Source organism: Halichoeres trimaculatus, unplaced genomic scaffold (assembly GCF_033239565.1).
Source record: "Halichoeres trimaculatus isolate MK-OKI-2021-1 unplaced genomic scaffold, fHalTri1.1 fHalTri1_scaffold_22, whole genome shotgun sequence".
Lineage (NCBI taxonomy): Eukaryota > Metazoa > Chordata > Actinopteri > Labriformes > Labridae > Halichoeres > Halichoeres trimaculatus.
The window spans coordinates 25150024-25170023 of record NW_027437200.1 but is presented as its reverse complement, the minus strand read 5'-3'; the positions used below and the strand labels follow the sequence as shown (position 1 = coordinate 25170023).

General features: G+C 46.0%; 1 protein-coding gene across 1 annotated transcript in view; it reads right to left on the bottom strand.

Moving 5' to 3' along the window:
- LOC141811284 (dachshund homolog 2-like) overlaps positions 1-20000 on the bottom strand; it is an 85975-nt gene that overhangs the window by 8481 nt on the left and 57494 nt on the right. Inside the window, exons 3-11 of the mRNA XM_074699285.1 lie at positions 16241-16351; positions 10975-11202; positions 9192-9361; positions 7335-7440; positions 7120-7194; positions 3795-3895; positions 3354-3501; positions 3046-3237; positions 640-705 (exon numbers count right to left, since the gene is read on the bottom strand). Coding sequence (XP_074555386.1) covers positions 640-705; positions 3046-3237; positions 3354-3501; positions 3795-3895; positions 7120-7194; positions 7335-7440; positions 9192-9361; positions 10975-11202; positions 16241-16351 — 1197 coding nt within the window. The remainder of the gene's footprint in view (positions 1-639; positions 706-3045; positions 3238-3353; positions 3502-3794; positions 3896-7119; positions 7195-7334; positions 7441-9191; positions 9362-10974; positions 11203-16240; positions 16352-20000) is intronic.

Here is a 20000-nt window from a genome sequence, read left to right as displayed (position 1 = left end):
CACACACACACACACACACACACACACACACACTCGTCTCTACTTTCCCAAAACACACACACCGCTTCAAAAAACCTTCAGCGTCCAAAACACGTCCCAACTTTCTCAAACTGTCCTACTTTCAGTGTCCTCCACTTCAAGGTCCACCATTGGAACAGTTCCCCACACACACACACACACACACACACACACACACACACACACACTGGGCCCTAAAAGAAATACAGCCCTGTTGACACACACATATCCACCCTGATACACACACTGGATGAAATATTTCCACACACACTCACATGTGTGTCTGATAAGGTGCACATCAAAGGGAGGCCACAGTGTCTGCTTCATGTCTCCACTAATCTGGCCTGGGCCCCAACACACACATGTGCCCACCACGTGTGTGTGTGTGTGTGTGTGTGTGTGTGTGTGTGTGTGTGTGTGTGTGTGTGTGTGTGTGTGTGTGTGTGTGTGTGTGTGTGTGTACAGTGTCATATCTGTTAAACTGTGTGTCTCAGCGTGAGTCTGCATGCATGAGAGTGTATCTGACTGTGTGTGTTTAATGTTTTTTTCTTTTATTGTCTGTGTGTGTATGTGTGTGTGTGTGTGTGTGTGTGTGTGTGTGTGTGTGTGTGTGTCAGCCACCTTGTACCGCGCCGTTGTCTTGCTGGTTTCCATTAAGTTCAGGTTTATCCTCGGCTGCAGCAGCGTCTGGTATGAAACACAAAGACAGGACAGCGTCTCAGCGGGTCGCTCACACAAACAAACAGCACCTAGAAACCGTGCGCGGCGCTCCGTGCTCCGTGCTCCGTGCGCGGTGCTGGGGCAGAGAAAGCCCGCCGGATCCTCACACAACAACAACACAAACAGGAGCTTTTGTCCAGAGAGTTGTATTTTTGGACGCTGTTTTGCTCTTCCTCTTCAAAGCACTCTAAGCGAGCTTAAAACTGTTTGGGTATTAAAACGTTTGGCTGCGTTCACACTCAAACCCTGAGAGAGCGCCTTTGGAAAACATTAGCTCTGTTATTAATAGAGCTGCACGTCCGAATTCTTCGCATTAGGAATTCATCTGCCAGTTACATTTGTGACAAATTGATCATTTGTTCAGTTTATGAAAAATCAAAAAGCTGCAGAGGGAACATGATCATTTCCCAGACCCGTGGGGACGTCTTACCAAAGCGAGCGTTTGTGTTTGACAGAGTCCAAACACACCACTCCTCCTTCATGACGTCTGTGAAGTGGCTCAGACTGACTCTGGAGAGCTGGGACCAAGAACCAGGCCCAGATCCACCAGGAAAACCCTTCATCATCAGAGGAGGTCCTGGTCCTCTTCAGCTGTTTCAGACACCAGCGTCTGAGCCAGCAGGGGGCGCTACACCAGGCTCCTCACAGACACACATCACCGTAACCTCCACTTTACACAATCGCCTCAGTCACACATGGGCCTGCAAGCTGCTTCCTCCTGCAAAGCATTCTGGGATAGATGGCACCTTCCTCCCTGTAAGCTGGTCATCACCCGTCTGAAGAAACGTTGGTGGAGCCCTGACCTCCTCACCTTAAAACACCCAGGAGCTAAACCTGAGAGCTATCAGAGCTAACACAGGCTAACCACAGGCTAACACAGGCTAAACACAGGCTAAACACATGCTAAACACAGGCTAACCCAGGCTAACCCAGGCTAACACAGGCTAACCACAGGCTAACACAGGCTAACCCAGGCTAACCCAGGCTAACACAGGCTAACCACAGGCTAACCCAGGCTAAACACATGCTAAACACAGGCTAACCCAGGCTAACCCAGGCTAACCCAGGCTAAACACAGGCTAACCCAGGCTAACCCAGGCTAAACACAGGCTAAACACAGGCTAACCCAGGCTAAACACAGGCTAACCCAGGCTAAACACAGGCTAACCCAGGCTAAACACAGGCTAAACACAGGCTAAACACAGGCTAACCCAGGCTAACCCAGGCTAAACACAGGCTAACCAAGGCTAAACACAGGCTAACCCAGGCTAAACACAGGCTAACCCAAGCTAACCCAGGCTAAACACAGGCTAAATGCAGGTGCAGCACTGTTAGCTAGCAGCAAACTGACAGTCCCAGAATGAGCTACACCTCTGCACAGAAACCACACATTGCAACCAACAAAAGATCCTCTCAGAGATCCCAGACCAGACAGACCACCTTAGACCACCCCAGACCAACTTGGACCAACCCTGGACCAACCTGGACCAACCCTGGACCAACCTGGACCAACCCTGGACCAACCTGGACCAACCCTGGACCAACCCCGGACCAACCCTGGACCAACCCTGGACCAACCCTGGACCAACCCTGGACCAACCCCGGACCAACCCTTGACCAACCCTGGACCAACCCAGACCAACCCTGGACCAACCCCGGACCAACCCCGGACCAACCCTGGACCAACCCTGGACCAACCCTGGACCAACCCCGGACCAACCCTGGATCAACCCTGGACCAACCCTGGACCAACCCTGGACCAACCCAGGTTAAGCTCATGCTGTATGAGGAACCTGCTGGTTCTGGTTCTGTAGAGAAACCTGAGCCCAGCAGAGACACAGGCAAACAAACAAACATCAAACAAACAAACAAACAAACAAACATCAAACAAACAAACAAACAAACAGACAATCAAACAAACAGACAAACAAACAAACAAACAAACAAAAACAGACAGACAAACAAACAAACAAACAAACATCAAACAAACAAACAAACAAACATCAAACAAACAAACAAACAGACAAACAAACAAACAAACAAACAGACAAACAAACAAACAAACAAACAGACAATCAAACAAACAGACAAACAAACAAAAAAACAAACAAACAGACAAACAAACAAACATCAAACAAACAAACAAACAGACAAACAGACAGACAAACAAACAAACAAACAAACAGACAAACAGACAGACAAACAAACAAACAAACAAACAAACAGACAGACAGACAAACAAACAAAAAAAAAATAGAAAAACAAACAAACAAACAAACATTGAAGCGGAGCAGCAAACAGTCGTACCGCTCTTGGTGTTGTTGTTGTTGTTGTTGTTGTTGTTGTTGTTGGCGTGCAGCGGCTCTGGGGACGGGGAGGACGAGGACGAGTGTTTCAGGGCGTCCTCCACGCGCTCCCTCCTCTTGGACTCGAACTCCAGCGCCTCCTGCAGCTTCCTCTTGGCCTTCTTCTCCTTCTTCAGACGCTTCTGGATGGAGGCTGGGGAGAGGGGGGAGAGGGGTCAGACACCGAGCGCCTGAGGAGCTTTCTGGGCTAACGGTCCTTAAAGCGTGCCGTGCTCGCCGTGCTCGCCGTGCTCGCCGTGCGTCTCTCACCTCTGCTCTGCAGCTCGGAGGTGAGCTGTCGCTCCAGGCTCTCCCTCATCTCCCGCTCTCGGTACAGCTCCATCTTCAGCTCCCTCTTCTCCGCCTGGATCTGTTTGTCCTGTGCCCGCGCGTTCTCCACCGCCACCTTCAGGAGACCCTGAGACGTTCAGAGCACACGGCCTGAGGTTAGCGCTCTGTGACATCACACGGCCTGAGGTTAGCGCTCTGTGACATCACACAGCCTGAGGTTAGCGCTCTGTGACATCACACAGCGTCTGACGTTTTAAACCTCAGGATTGACCGAGTGATTTAACACCTGGTCTGTGTCTGAGGGTTTCACTGAGCGGGGATAGAGACAGGAAACTAAAGGAGGAGCAGGGAGGAGCAGGGAGGAGCAGGGAGCTCCCAGCCTCCACTGAGCTCCTCCTCCCCTTCACCTCCTGCTCTTACCTGTATGTTGGTGAGCAGAGTCTCCACTGACGACAGGCCGTCAGCGAATAGGAACGGAGCGGGGAAACCAGGGGGCAGGGCCTGACCCAGCGCGGACTCCTCTGGAGACACAGAAACAGCATCCTGTCAGTCATGGTGTTTTTAAAAAACTCTCCAACAGTTACCACAGAAACAAAAACGTTTTTCAGATAACAAGTGTTAGCGAGTCTTAACGAGTCTTAACGAGTCTTAACGAGTCTTAACGAGTCTTAACGAGGCCGAGGAGCCTGACTCTGGGAATCAGACGGAGAAAAGTTTGCGTCTGCGGTGCCTCGCTCTGAGCCACGTTCATGAAATGTTGACGTTTATGAAGGAATAAAAGTCAACAGAGCAGCTTCAGAGGAATCAATTACACACACACACACACACACACACACACACACACACACACACACACACACACACACACACACACACATTCAGAGAGCAGTCGTTAGTATTCAGACAATCATGTGAGGTACTAATTGGCAAGGATTAAAGACATCCTTGATTTGTGTGTTTGTGTGTGTGTGGGACAGAGAGAGTGTGTGTGTGTGTGTGAGTGTGTGTGTGTGTGTGTGTGTGAGTGTGTGTGTTCATTGTGAGTGCGTCACAGTGTCTGATCAGCCCTTAATGCCTAACACACTGACAACTGGGTTAACTCTGCTGTGAAATTAACGCTGATTAAGATGCACTCTAACACACACACACACACACACACACACACACACACACACACACACACACACACACACACACACACACACACACACACCATCTCTATCCCCTATCTGCCTCCTCATCCATACATCCCTCTCTCCTCCTCTCCTCCGTATATCTCCTCTCCATCACCTCCTCCTCCATGTTCTCCTCTTTAATCTTTGCTTCTGATGGTTTCATTTCCTCGCAGCCAACGCGCTCCTTCTGTCTCCTCCTGTCTCCTCCTGTCTCCTCCTGTCTTCTCCTGTCTTCTCCTGTCTCTTCCTGTCTCCTCCTGTCTCCTCCTGTCTTCTCCTGTCTTCTCCTGTCTCTTCCTGTCTCCTCCTGTCTTCTCCTGTCTTCTCCTGTCTCTTTCTGTCTCCTCCTGTCTCCTTCTGTCTCCTCCTGTCTCCTCCTGTCTTCTCCTGTCTTCTCCTGTCTTCTCCTGTCTCTTTCTGTCTCCTCCTGTCTCCTTCTGTCTCCTCCTGTCTCCTTCTGTCTCCTTCTGTCTCCTTCTGTCTCCTCCTGTCTCCTCCTGTCTTCTCCTGTCTCTTTCTGTCTCCTCCTGTCTCCTTCTGTCTCCTCCTGTCTCCTCCTGTCTCCTCCTGTCTCCTCCTGTCTCCTCCTGTCTACGTCCTCCTCCTTTCTCCTCCTGACTCCCTCAGAGTCCGTCTGTGGAGGCCTCTTCAGTTTCACATTTTCAACATGTTTGATTATTGAGCCAAACTTTGACGACAAAACAACTGATTTAGACGCTCTGAATCACTGATAGGAGGGTGGAGGAAGGTATGGGGGGAGGAGGTGGGGAGGAGGTAGGGAGGAGGTGGGGAGGAGGTGGGGAGGAGGTGGTGAGGGGAGGAAACAGGGAAGGACTAAAGATGAAGGAGGGAGTAAAAACTAGAGTTAAAGAAAAACATGGTATCAGTGTTTCTTCTCCTCTAAACCCATCCTGAGTCTGGATCCAGCTCCAGTCTCTCTAGGTCCAGGTCCTTTCTTTTCTGGATCCAGCTCTAGCTTTTTTCTGGATCTGGCAAAGTCTGTCTGGATCCAGCTCCAGTCTTTCTGGATCCAGCTCCAGTCTTTCTGGATCCAGCTCCAGTTTTTTCTGGATCCAGCTCCAGTCTCTTTGGATCTGGCTCCAGCCTTCATTGATCCAGCTCCAGTCTTTCTGGATCCAGCTCCAGTTTTTCTGGATCTGGAGGAAGGAGGTGAGACTCTCAGGAAGGTCACGTTCTGGTTTCTGGTCTGGCCCCTCCTCAGTATTTTCTCCAGCAGACCCCTCAGACAGAGCGACCCACAGAGATTGTGATGTCTGGTCTTTTCTCCTGAGACGGCTCTGAACTCGCCCATCCCTGGATTCACTATGTGGTTGTAATGCTAAGCTATGTGATGCTAAGCTACATGGTGCTATGCTACCAGACCTAACCCCTAGGTCACATGCTACACTGAGACTGGTCCATGGAGGGAAACCTGCCCAGGTGTCATGGACCTGGTCTCTGGTCTCTCCTTGGGTCTGTTGGGTCTGTTGGGTCTGCCTGCTGTTATCAGGTCACCTCTCAGTGTGATGAGGAGGTGGTGAGGAGGAGCAGCTCCCACAGAGGAGGAGCAGCTCCCTCAGAGGAGGAGCAGCTCCCACAGAGGAGGAGCAGCTCCCTCAGAGAGGAGCAGCTCCCACAGAGGAGGAGCAGCTCCCTCAGAGAGGAGCAGCTCCCTCAGAGAGGAGCAGCTCCCTCAGAGGAGGAGCAGCTCCCTCAGAGGAGGAGCAGCTCCCTCAGAGAGGAGCAGCTCCCTCAGAGAGGAGCAGCTCCCTCAGAGGAGGAGCAGCTCCCACAGAGGAGGAGCAGCTCCCTCAGAGGAGGAGGATGGAGGAGAAACTCTCTGTAACTGCAGCGTCACAGCTCTGCACCTCAGGGAGCCTGAACAGACTTTTCCCTTATTGATTTAAAGAAACCTCTCCTGCTGATGTCTGCAGTGTTACAGTCTGAGAGGAGGAGGAGGAGGAGGAGGAGGAGGAGGAGGAGGAGGAGGAGGTGAAGAGGAAAGGATTAAACACACAGCGTGTTAGAAGAATGGAAACACAGAGAGGAGAGAGGGTGATGGAGGACAGAGAGGCCCTGCATGCTTTTAGTGCCTGACCCCTTGACCCCTTTTAGCCTTGCCTCCTTCACTTAGCCTCACCTCCTCCTCCTCCTCCCTCCTCCTCCTCCTCCCTCCTCCTCCATCCATCTCCCCCTCCTTCGTTTTTCTGATTGATGGCGCACAGACAGGTGATCAATAGGAGGTGCAGAACATCCTGACACTTCTGTTTCAGTGTGTGTGTGTGTGTGTGTGTGTGTGTGTGTGTGTGTGTGTGTGTGTGTGTGTGTGTGTGTGTGTGTGTGTGTGTGTGTGTGTGTGTGTGTGTGTGTGTGTGTGAGGAATCCCCCCTGAGTGAGGATGATCTGTCAGACGTCTGGAGAAAGTGTGTGAGGGTTTAGATTAAGGAGCATAATGTAAGATCCTAAAGACGTGAGACAGAAACAGGCAGAAGTCTTCATCACATTTAGCTCTGTGTGTGTGTGTGTGTGTGTGTGTGTGTGTGTGTGTGTGTGTGTGTGTGTGGTCCCACCTTTGTCCTTTGTTATTTTCTTGATGGGAGCAGCAGGGTTGGGCAGAGCAACATCTGCATCTGCTGACACCAATCCTGTTGAAAGAGGCACGGTGAGTTCAAGTGTGTGAGTGTGTGTGTGTGTGTGTGTGTGTGTGTGTGTGTGTGTGTGTGTGTGTGTGTGTATGAATAATAACTGGTTCTGCTCAGTCTGAGCGTGTGTGTGGAGCTGGTACCGATCCGTTCAGGCGAGCTGGAGGCCGAGCTGCTGGGCTGGGACTGGAGAGGAGTGTTGGTTTCATCCACAGAGGGAGACAGAGAGGGGCTGTCACACACTCTCTCCTGGACACACAGGAACAATTAGCACGTTAATTAATGGTTCATTAACAGACGTGTTACTGTGACGTTCAAACCAGAGCAGTTTAGTTAAATCCTGTTAAATATCTGTGACACATTTTCATTTTCAGACAACAAAACTTTATTAACTTAAACTTCATGTCCTTTTCAGTGAACTATTTATTTTTTTATTCTTATTTATGTGTATTTATTTTTTATTCTTACCAGTACAAAGCTCCTTATTATTATCATTATTAACTTTTTTTCTAACTACTTTAGTTTTTTTCTATTTCTGTTATATTTACCGTGTGTTATAATAATAATTGTACTTTTTAGTGCACTATTTATTTTATTTTATTTTAACTTATGTGTATATATTTTATTCTTCTCAGTAGCTCCTTATTATCATTATTATTATTATTATTATCATTATTATTATTATTATTATTACTATTATTATTAATTTATTTTTATTACTACTTCAGCTCTGTTTTTAATATATTTTTAATATTCAGTGTGTGTTTATAATAATTGCACATAGAGACTGTGGTTAACTGGACTCATGTTCCTCATATTGTTGAGATGCTCAGTGAATAAATCTGATTCTGATTCATTTAGACTTCACCATAAAAACTCAAAGCTCAGAGTTTTTTGGCTCATTTCTGTTTTAGAAAGTTTGAAATGACTAAATATATGACGCACTCACCTGACAGGTAAAGAAAACTGTCTAGTTTTATGAAATCAGGAGCAAAAAAAAAAAAAAAAGCCTGAATCAGTTTTAACAAGAGGTTACCCTGAGAAAAGGAGAGTTTCTGAATTCAAGAAATTAAAAATGAATCCAGGCATTTTGTTGACTCTTAATATTTAAAAAAAAAAATTTTCAGGAATTTGTCAGGTAAAAAAAAAAGTAGTGATAACAATTTCAATAATAGTAATAATATTTATATATGTAACAAATGCCAAAGACCAAAAAAAAGGCAGTTTATTGTTGTTCAGTGGAACTATCATGAAATATAAATGTTACATTATTTTCAGAAAGTTTCTGAAAATAAAATATAAGAAGAAAATAAATAAATACATGAAAAAATAAATACATAATAAATAAATAAATAATTATATTTACAAATGGAAATAAATAAATAAATAGATAATTAAATAAACAAACAAATGAATAAATAAATAGAAAAAATAATTAATTAATTAATTAATATAAATTTCAAACACTTTGTTTTTCATGCCCAAAGAAAAAAACACTAGAGAAAAATATCTTGATCTGAAGCTCCACCATCGAAACCACAGGAATTAAATCTGACGACAGAGACAGTCACCGTTAGGCTCCAGAGGGTTGGAGGAATAACAAACTACGTTTAGGTGGCGTTCCTCAGGGAACGGACTGCAGCCCCATGGTTTCTTTAAATAAACTCAGGAGTGTCTTTATTCTCTCACTGTTTTAATCCGTTTTATTATCACATCTTTTTCACGGGGTTGTTTCAGTTTCTTGAGTTTGAACGTCTCTGTGTATTTTCACAGATTTATTCATTGTTTTTGTTGTTTTTGTTTTGTTTTTGTTGAGTTGTTTTTTAAATGAACTGAGTGTCGTGTGTTTAGCATCGTGTAAAAAGTGCTGTCATAATAAGCTCTGACTGACTGATGTTTTTTTAGAGGAAACAGTAAAACTGTGTTTTTGTGGCGTTCCTCAGGGAACCCTCTGGGGTCCTCTCTGATTCTTCAGGTGTACGTCAGCGCGAGTCCTTTACCTTGATGACAGGTGCGCGATGTACATGAGTGTGTATCTGCTGGGCTGCCGCCGCCATGTTGGCGATGGTGTTGAGGTGATTCATCTGCGACATCGCCATGGCAACAGAGGCAGGGGGCAGTCCCATGGGCAGGAGGGGGTGGGGCATCATCATGAAGGGCAGGTCCAACCCTGATGGAGGAGAGTCAGACAGAAACCGTGAACGAGGATCAAACTGGACCTGTTCCTCCCTGAAGAGACGTTTTTATTTTGACTGAACCGTTTGGAAAGAAAAAAGAAAAAAAAGGATTTTACTTTTTAGTCTGTATGGACTCTAGCTTTTTCTCTATTCCTTAATTTTTTTATTTCATTAGTCCATTTTTATTTCACTCTTCCATCTTTCTAAAGGGATTTTGACCGTCACAGGAGCAGGCACAGAGACAGAGCAGCCACCGAGCAGCAGAGGCGGCGCCCGCGCTGCGCTGCGGCGTCTGTGAACTCGAGTTGAACTTAACCTTGAGGAGAGAGAGGGAGAGGTGTCATCGCCGTGTCAAATGTCTGGCTAATAAAAGTTGACAAAGCAGAGGAGGAGGAGGGAAAGAGAGGAAGAGGAGAAAATATGGAGGTCAGGGGTTAAAGGGCGATGAGGCGAGAGAAAAAAAGGGTCAAAGCCTCGTTTTTTTTCTGCATTTCTTTTTTTCTGTCCTTCTCTCCCCTGATCCTTCCCTCCTTCACACACCTCTGCTGTCGTCTTTCTCCAGGATGTCTCTCACTTTGACCCTTTGACCCTGAACCCCTAAAAGCAACCTTCACCTCTGACCTCTGACCCCACACCCCCTGACCTGAACACAGCCCCCCCCTTCAAGACCGGCTCCAAAAAACACAGATCCTCTGGAGGATTGTTTCCACAGCTGGCTGAGACACACACACACTCACACACACACACACACTCACACACACACACACACACACACACACACACACACACACAGAAAAATTGCTGCGGCCGCTTTCATTCCAATGAAACAATAACACTGATTGCTGTTGTCGTGACGAGTGAAGTGATAGAATAATCAATGTGAGTGTTTGTCGCCTCCCGCTGCCCGCTGTCTGCGTGTGTGTGTGTGTGTGTGTGTGTGTGTGTGTGTGAACATATTACTTCTGCAGTAAGAAAAGAGCGAGAATGAGTGTGTTTCTGTTTGTTAGCGTGTGTGTGTGTGTGTGTGAGTGTGTGTGTGTGTAGGGTGTGTGTGTGGTGTTGATAAATTGAGTCATTTAGTAGAGTGTGTGCTGATTAATCCCGGCAGAGTGTTAATACAGGAGATGGGAACAGATTAAATGGCGTACATTAACAAATATTGCCACCCCTTTGAACACACACACACACACACACACACACACACACACACACACACACACACACACACACACACACACACACACACACACAGTATGTGTGTGTTATAGCGTGATATGGCCTCAGCTCGTCCTCTTAGCCTCTCTGAATCAGAAAAATAAAATCCCAAACTGAAGTCACACAAACAGCTTTAACTGTTTCCTCTCTGACGCTAAAACCTGGTCCTGTTCCTGGTCCCCTGCTAGACCAGAATCCGGATTCTGTGTGTGGGACTCAGACCAGCCTCAGACAGAGACCTCCTCAAATCAAACACATGAGTGCAGCCATGAAAAGTGTGTTTCCTGTTTTATTTTATTTATTTAGTGTGTGTGTGTGTGTGTGTGTGTGTGTGTGTGTGTGTGTGTGTGTGTGTGTGTGTGTGTGTGTGTGTGTGTGTGTGTGTACTCACTGTTAGCCAGTAGCTGCTGCTGCTGGAGTTGTTGTTGATTGACAGCTCCGATGCCTGGCCCTCTTCCTCCTCCTGCCCCGCCTCCTCCTCCTCCTCCTGCTGCTGCTGCTCCACCTCCAGCTCCTCCTCCTGCTCCCCCTGCCCCTCCTCCTCCTCCTGGTCCTCCACTGTGGGCTCCAGCAGGGGGGCTGGTCAGACGCTCCTTATCCCAGGAGCACTCACTGCCTCCTGGGTGGACATGGAGACACGGAGAAACGTGATTGGTCGTGTCACACTCAGGTCACACGGTTTAGGCCACGCCCCGCCGCCTGCAGGCCCCGCCCCCTCGGCTGTTGTTGCTGAGTATCTGAAGTATTCTCTCCTCACTCTGCTCAGGTAACATAAGGTATGTCAGGGACGCACATTTCCCCGTTGCTTCCCATGATGCACCCTGAGTGCTCTGAGGCTGTTTGCTCAGCAGGAACTCTGACACAGAAACACACGTTAACGACACGTTACCAGTCTGAATCAAAGGTTAGACAGTTTATTTACATTAAGTCTACAACATTTTTATGTATATATCAGGGCTGTCATTTTAACGTATTCATTAGTTAATTAATTACTCCGCAAATTAACACGTTATGAAAATGAACTCAGATTAATCTGGATCCCAAACCCGCGAGGCGTTCAAAGACGCACTGATTTTTAAATGCCTGGCATTTACAAACCGTCTGTCCTACTCAAAAGCTGTAAAAAAAAGTGGTGTTCTCATCAGATTCTTAACTTTCTGACGGTCCCTGAATGTATCACATGTGACGTCAGCAACATGCTTTAATTCTAAACTCTTTACTGCTTTAAACAAGCCCTGAATGATCGATATTTGTCCTGTATTTAAATCCAAAGAATTCTTTTAAAATTTCCTTCCATCTTCCTGGTGTCATGTTTCAGCTTGGGGCTGCTCTGCACCAATCAGCAACAGTTTGTGTGTTCAGAGCATGTTAAACTGAGAATACTTCACTTTTCTTTGATCCAAGACTTGAATTAAGTGTTTTGTACATAGTTCCTCACAGTTTTTAGCCTTTAGCCCTGGTTCTCCTGACCTCATAGAAGTATAGAAGTTCATATTGCAGTGAAAATTGAGTCAACATCGAGTAAAAATGTGAACAGAGCCAAAAGATGTCCTAAAAATCAAATCAGCTTATCTTAGGTGCAGGACTGTGTAGATTTTGTAAAGAAAGAACCATAAAACTTTTTTCATGTGTTCCTTATGCCTCAGGGTACCTAAACATGTGTTGGATATGTTCTCACCTTATTCTTAAATTGTTTTAATGTCTTTCAATGTAATTTTAAATGTCCTGGAATTCAAATTCTTTATTTTGGGACCTTAAGCAGATATGAGATTAAAATGTGATTAATTAGATTAATTAATTACAAATCCTGTAATTTTTTAAATCGCCAGACAGCACTGTATATATATATATATATATATATATATATATATATATATATATATATATACCATTTAAGGTCATATATATATATATATATATATATATATATATTTATATATGACCTTAAATGGTAAAAGTTGACGTTTCAAATTGAAATTTTATTTTAAGGGAAACACAGATTTTTTTAAGTCACTTAATTTAATTTAAAGTGGAAAAAAAAAACGTATATTTATAAATTAATAAATAAATTTATAAATCTTATATTACTAATAATTTCCCCCTAAAAAAACCCTTTAAATTACAGATAAAAAAAAGTGTGAACCAAAGTTTGAGTTTTCAGACACAGACAGAGTGTGAGAGAAATTCAGTCTGTTGGCAGAAAGTAAGACCAACATCTTTTTCATTTCATCACTTTGTTTTTAAACCTTAAACCTTATTCACATGAGAGGTTTGAGATTATTTATTGACATTTTCAGGAGCTCAGTCATTAAATTTCAAACATTTTTTTCCAAATGTCCCTCACGGTGAAAAGGACGAGCAGGAAAAAAAAGTCATTGCCTTAAAATTTGAATTTTTCAGCCCACTTCTAAAAAAACAGATTTTCAGTTTTGTGCATTTTACAATAAAACTTAGTTTTCTTCAGTTAGTTCTGCGGTTAATTCATGGCTTAAAGTCTTAGAGGATTTTTTCTTCATTTTCCTGAAAAAGAAAAAGTTGATCATGTTTTAAAAACAGCTCCTCAATAAACAAAGAGTGAGTTAAGGTGTGAGCTGAGAGTAAATACCTGAGGTTAAGTTAATCTGACATCGTTAACGAGTCAGAGACGACGTTCACTCTGATCTTTATTAATCGCACTGTGTTCATCATCATCATCATCATCATCATCATCATCATCATCATCATCGTCATCATCATCTTCATCTTCATCATCATCATCATCTTCATCATCATCATCATCATCATCATCATCATCATCTTCATCATCTTCATCATCATCATCATCATCATCATCATCATCATCTTCATCTTCATCATCATCATCATCATCATCATCATCATCTTCATCTTCATCGTTCTGCTGCCTGTTAATCTGATCATTATTCAGATTATAACTCCACCTTTTATTCTCCTTCTTCATCAGCTGAGGGAAACCATCACTCTACTCCTCTACTCCTCCATCCCTCCATCCCTCCATCCCTCCACTCCTCCATCCCTCCACTCCTCCATCCCTCCACTCCTCTACTTCTCCATCCCTCCATCCACTCCTCCATCCACTCCTCCATCCCTCCATCCACTCCTCCATCCACTCCTCCATCCCTCCATCCCTCTCTGTCTGTAACTGAGCCTCCCTCGGCCTCGCGCCTCCTCCCTGCTCCCTCCCTCATCCATCTTCATCTCCCTCCATTAGTTTGAATTAGCAACCGTCTCTCTCTATTATTGCCTGCTGAATCCCTGCGCGCTGTGTGTGTGTGTGTGTGTGTGTGTGTGTGTGTGTGTGTGTGTGTGTGTGTGTGTGTGTGTGTGTGTGTGACAGCTGGGCCTCATCCCCTCTGCTGTTTCCACCAGGGAAGGAGAAGAAGTATAAACAGATGGGCAGATGTTCTCCTCTTCCTTTCTCTCCTCCTCTTTTCCTCGGCCTTGTCCTCTCCTCCTCTCCTCCTTCCCTCCTTCCCTCCTCCTCTAATCGTTGTCTCTTTCTTTTCTCCTCTCCTCCTCTCCTCTTTCTCTTCTCCTTCTCTCCTCCTCTCATCGTTGTCTCCTCCTCTCCTCCTTCCTTCCTCCTCTCCTCCTCCTCTCCTCCTCTTATCGTTGTCTCCTCCTCTCCTCCTCTCATCGTTGTCTCTTTCTTTTCTCCTCCCTCCTTCTCTCCCTGTCAGGAATACTCTTTCTCTCAGAACTTGAAAGCCGACTTTTTCCCAGAGACTCAAAACTTTCCTCCTTTACTTTTTCCTCTGATTGAACGTGAAAACCCAAACTGAACGACCTGGTCCTGGTCCCTGTAGGATCCTGGTCCCTGCAGGGTCCTGGTCCCTGCAGGGTCCTGGTCCCTGTAGGATCCTGGTCCCTTTAGGATCCTGGTCCCTGCAGGGTCCTGGTCCCTGCAGGGTCCTGGTCCCTGCAGGGTCCTGGTCCCTGCAGGGTCCTGGTTCCTTATGGTCTTTGGCCGTACGCCCTGGAGCCAGCAGCAGTCATCTAACGAAGCTGCAGTTCTGGTTGAAGCCTCAGTGTGGCGCTAAGAGAGCTCTGTTAATAAAGGACCACATGATGGCTCCACTACACTGACACCAAAACACTCAGAGCTCCCCCTGCTGGCTGGCTGCAGAGGTGAAACTGTTTTTATTTTATTTTCATAACAAAGTTATAAAAGAAAAGAGGTTTCTCCTCCTCTTTCTCCTCCTCCTGCTCCCCTCCCTGCACCTCCCTGCCTGTCTCTCCTCCCTGCACCTCCCTGCCTGTCTCTCCTCCCTGCACCTCCCTGCCTGTCTCTCCTCCTCTGTTTTCGCTCTCTCTGCTGGGCTCTATTGTCCGTCAGAGTTTCCCAGGCCGGTGTGAGTGTCTCCCACAAAGAAAAACAAGGTCGACAAATAAAAGGATCTTTCCACGCACGGCAAAACAAAAAGCACTCTGAATGAAATAAAAGAAGGAGAAGAAGAGGAGCAGGAGGAGGGAGGGAGGGAGGATAAAAACCAGAGGAGAGAATGAGAGGAGGAGAAACTCTATCAGCGCGTTAGTCAGGTCAGCTGAGAAAAGGAGGAAACGCTCCTTTCTTTTTGTTTTCTGTCCTTTAATAATTCAACCACACCAGTACAGAGGAGTGGACCTGTGAGTGAGTGTGTGTGTGTGTGTGTGTGTGTGTGTGTGTGTGTGTGTGTGTGTGTGTGTGTGTGTGTGTGTGTGTGTGTCTGTGTGTGTGTGTCTGTGTGTGTGTGTGTGTGTGTGTGAAGTCCTTGTTTTTATACATGTCACCAGTTTTAGACGTTACATGGAGTTCAGGAAGAAAATCAAACGTTAAAAACAGAAAGTTCAAGAAAACCAAGAACCAACAGAACCAGGAAGAGGAGGAAGGTTCTGATTGGTCCAAACCCCAAAACATCACACACCTCACATCACATCAACCAATCACATTCATCCTCTGCTCGTTAGATTAACACTGAGGGGAAAAGGTCAGCGCGGGAAAATGAAGAAAGACAGAAAGAAAGAAAGAAAGAAAGAAAGAAAGAAAGAAAGAAAGAAAGAAAGAAAGAAAAAAAGAAAGAAAGAAAGAAAGAAAGAAAGAAAGAAAGAAAAAAAGAAAGAAAGAAAGAAAGAAAGAAAGAAAGAAAGAAAGAAAGAAAGAAAGAAAGAAAGAAAGAAAGAAAGAAAGAAAGAAAGAAAGACAGAAAGAAAGACAGAAAGAAAGAAAGAAAGAAAGAAAGAAAGAAAGAAAGAAAGAAAGAAAGAAAGAGAGAGAGAGAGGGGAAGCTGTGCCTGTTGACACTGTGGTAAAAAGGTTCAGACTCAGGCTGTGAACACGAGGAGGAACAAACAGCTCTGAAACTGAAGCCTGCTCTTATATAACACACACACACACACACACACACACACACACACACACACACACACACACACACACACACACACACAAACACGTGTCATGTGTCTATACGTCCCTTTAACGCGTGTAAACGGCGAGGTGTGACATCAGAGCGGGTTGAGTATCAGGACGTGGTCTGACTCTTTACTTCCTGAAGTCTTTAACACTGCTTCAGTTGGTGATGTAAGGTGGAGATGGAGTTACCTTTGTGTGTGTGTGTGTGTGTGTGTGTGTGTGTGTGTGTGTGTGTGTGTGTGTGTACCTGTGTTGGAGTGTAAGTCGTCGTTGTCTGACTCGTTGCCGTTTTGGAGACTCATCATCATCTTCATCTTCTGCAGCTTCTGGAGCTCAGCCATGGCTGCTGCAGTCAGGCCTGTGACACACACACACACACACACACACAGAGGTTACTCTAACGTGTCATTTACACAGGTGCTGCACTGAATTACCCATAATGCTTTGCAGTGACACACATACTGTCGCCTTCAAATTCTCCTTTCAGCCGCTCATTTTGTTGAAGTGTTTCAGGGTGTGAGCGCCGTTTCAGACGCCGCAGGGCTCGAGTACTCTCATACACACACACACATGCAGGAAAACAAAACACACACATATGAAAACACTCTGACACACACACACACACACACTCACACTCACACACTCTCTTTTGTATGGACTAAGATCTCTGGCTCTGTGCGCTGACCTGGAACTGACTTCTATACACAGCAACCAGCAGAGTGAGAGTGATGACCCTGTGTGTGTGTGTGTGTGTGTGTGTGTGTGTGTGTGTGTGTGTGTGTGTGTGTGTGTGTGTGTGTGTGTGTGTGTGCTATTGTGTTAGTTAATGTGTGTGAGCTTCTGCATCATGCTGAGTGTGTGTACAGTTTGCTTTCATGTAAAAATGTGTGTGAATGCATGCTTATCTGTGCATACTTGTATCTGTGTGTGTGTGTGTGTGTGTGTGTGTGTGTGTGTGTGTGTGTGTGTGTGTGTGTGTGTGTGTGTGTGTGTGTGTGTGTGTAGGTCAGTTGGTTTTGCCCCGGTCACGGTTGACGGCCTTGGAGGAATGTCCATTACACACACAGTACAGTTGTCTGTGAGCTATAAAGAAAACAAGACATGAGGGAGGGAGGGAAGGAGGGAAGGAAAGGAGGGAGGGAGGGAGGGAGGGAGGGAGGGAGGAGCTGTTTGAAATTTAATTTAAAACACGAAGGGATGGAGGGATGAAGGATGGATGAGTGAGGAGGAGGAGGGAGGTGTTGGAGAAAGAAAGAGTGTGTTTTGTTCAGGTGAAGGAGTTTCTTTATTAACTAAAACAGACACACACACACACACACACACACACACACACACACACACACACACACACACACACACACACACACACACACAGGTGAAGGTTAAAAAGAGAAAGCCACGTCAGTCTGCTCCACCTGCTCTAACTTTGTGTTTCTGAGACAGTAAAGAGTGAAAGCCATACAAACACAGACTCTATCAGCGGCTGCTGGTCAGTCGAGGAGGAGAAGCTCGTTTTGTTCTGGCCTACGTCATAAATGTGTTTATTTATTTTAACGTAATTTTAACCCTCCGCTCCTTCTCAAGAAATGATCTGTGACCCTGTCGTACCAACCAGGTGTTTTTTTCAGGGATTTTACCAGAGTTCTCTCAACGCTCGTCGTTTTTAAGAAAGGTAAACTCTCTGAGGATCGATAAAACTTCTGGATCAGTCCACAACAACTCAGAAGATGCTGCAGTGGAGGGTTATACTTCAAGATCTCTGACTGGCTCATTTCACTGTCAATCAAAAAGGGATCCAGCCTCAGACAGATCATCCAATCATCATGCAGAAGCCCAGCGTCCAGGCCAGCCCACTGCCTCATAGACCCCCAGAGACGCTGAGCGTCCGATGGGCGGGACAAAGCCCAGCATTTATCCAATGACCGTCCAGTTTCCACAGTGGAACAACCCACTCTACGCTTCCCCGCTGAAGTCAGAAGACGCTCAGCATCCGACTGTGTTAAAGCGCTGAGACGCTGCAGGGATGAATGAGAAGGAGGTGGAGCCAGTTACCTGTGATAGGAGCTGATTCTGAACCAAAGATGAAGGAATTCTAGCTCAGATTTTATCAATGAAATGTTCACACAGCAGAACAGATCAACACTTTTTAGGGACATTTTAGGGGAAGCTGAGCTTCTCTTACAGTCTGAGAGCTTCACACTGGAATCTATTCTCATAGATCTACATTTGTCAGGATGTAGCATGGCTTGTCTCTGTCCTCTAAGAACTGACCAATCAGGAATCAGGAGGCTGTAGGGTACAGACAGAGCACAGACAGAGCGCAGACAGAGCACAGACAGAGCACAGACAGAGCGCAGACAGAGCACAGACAGAGCACAGACAGAGCACAGACAGAGCGCAGACAGAGCGCAGACAGAGCACAGACAGAGAGCAGACAGAGCACAGACAGAGCACAGACAGAGCGCAGACAGAGCGCAGACAGAGCGCAGACAGAGCGCAGACAAAGCGCATACAGAGCACAGACAGAGCGTAGACAGAGCACAGACAGAGCGCAGACAGAGCGCAGACAGAGCGCAGACAGAGCGCAGACAGAGCGCAGAGGAAGGAAATACTGGGTGGCGTGTCTTAAAGAGGGGTGTGTTTGTAGCTGTTTTGTAGTCAATACTAAATATCTTCCCTCATGGTAAAAAACAGTTTAAGACGGGGCCCAGAACACCAGGAAGTTTCTATCATTTTAGTCCGGTCTCTTTTGGAGCACGGCCGAGGGGAGGATCCTTACAGCTGTAGAGACGGTTAGAAAAAGGAGGAGACCAGTGAACAGTCAGAGACAGCTGGATCCACGGTCTGTGAAACGACCAACCCTCACTGGTCTGAGTGTTTATTTCTGTCTGTTTTAACCTGAAGTCCACTCAGAGCGGACTGAACTCTCCAGAATCCACCACATCATCAGATTTCTATTTTTACTGAAGCAGTCTGTCTCACAAGCCCGGAGTGAAGAGAGGGAGCAGAGAGAAAGAGGTCCATTCAAAGAGCCTCAGGCACACTGACCAGACGCATTGTCTGCCGTCCTGCTGAGACACAGGAGGAGGAGAGAGATGGAGGAACATGACGGAGGAAAGGAGGCCAAAAACCAGGAGAGGAGAGGAGAAAAAGAGGAGGGAGGTGGAACAAAGGGTGGAGGAAATGAAGAGATATCCATGGATGTGTGTCAGATGTAAGGACAGACATAAACCAGGGTAAACAACAGGAAACAGAGAAGTGGGATTGATGTGATGTGAACAGATGAGGAGAAAACAACAGATAAAGACAGAAAAGGAGGCAGGGAGCAGAACGAGGAGCTGAAATGAGAAAAAGTCCCAGAGAGGAGTGAGTGACACGCTGAAGTGGGATGGATGGAGGAAGAGGTCCAACTGATGGAGAAAGAAAGGGTCTGGAGCTCTTTTAACGGGGGAACCAGGATCCTGGCTGGATCGACCCATCGCTGGAAACAACGCACAGAGTTTCATTATTCACTGATAATGCTCCATGGTGAGCTGCTGCTCTGATAAATATTGGTAAAAGAATTTTACAAACCAGATTAAAGAAGTCCTGGAAAGTCTAAGCTCTGACCCTGATCCCAACCAACATAACCCTGGACCCAAAGTCCAGTTTCCACCAGGGGGATAATGATTAGGACAGGTCCCAAATCACCGACCCGTACCGGCCCACTTTCTGGTCCCCTTCTGTTGAGGTGTCAGACTAAACCGATCCAACCCCAGAAGATGGAGCTAGAAACTCTGCAGTCTGCTGATTGGCTGAAAGAACGCTCACTTCCTGTGTGACAGCAGCTGCTGTATTCCTCCTGGTGGCCTTAGACTTCTCTGAAAAAAAACTTGACTGTTCTTTGTAACAAAGAGACACATGACGATCACAGAAGAGACAATTGTCTGTTTTTTCTTCTTCGTTGGATTTATTAGTGGGTACACTGTGTTGCGTTGCTATGCTGTCAGGCTACTACAAAGCTAACG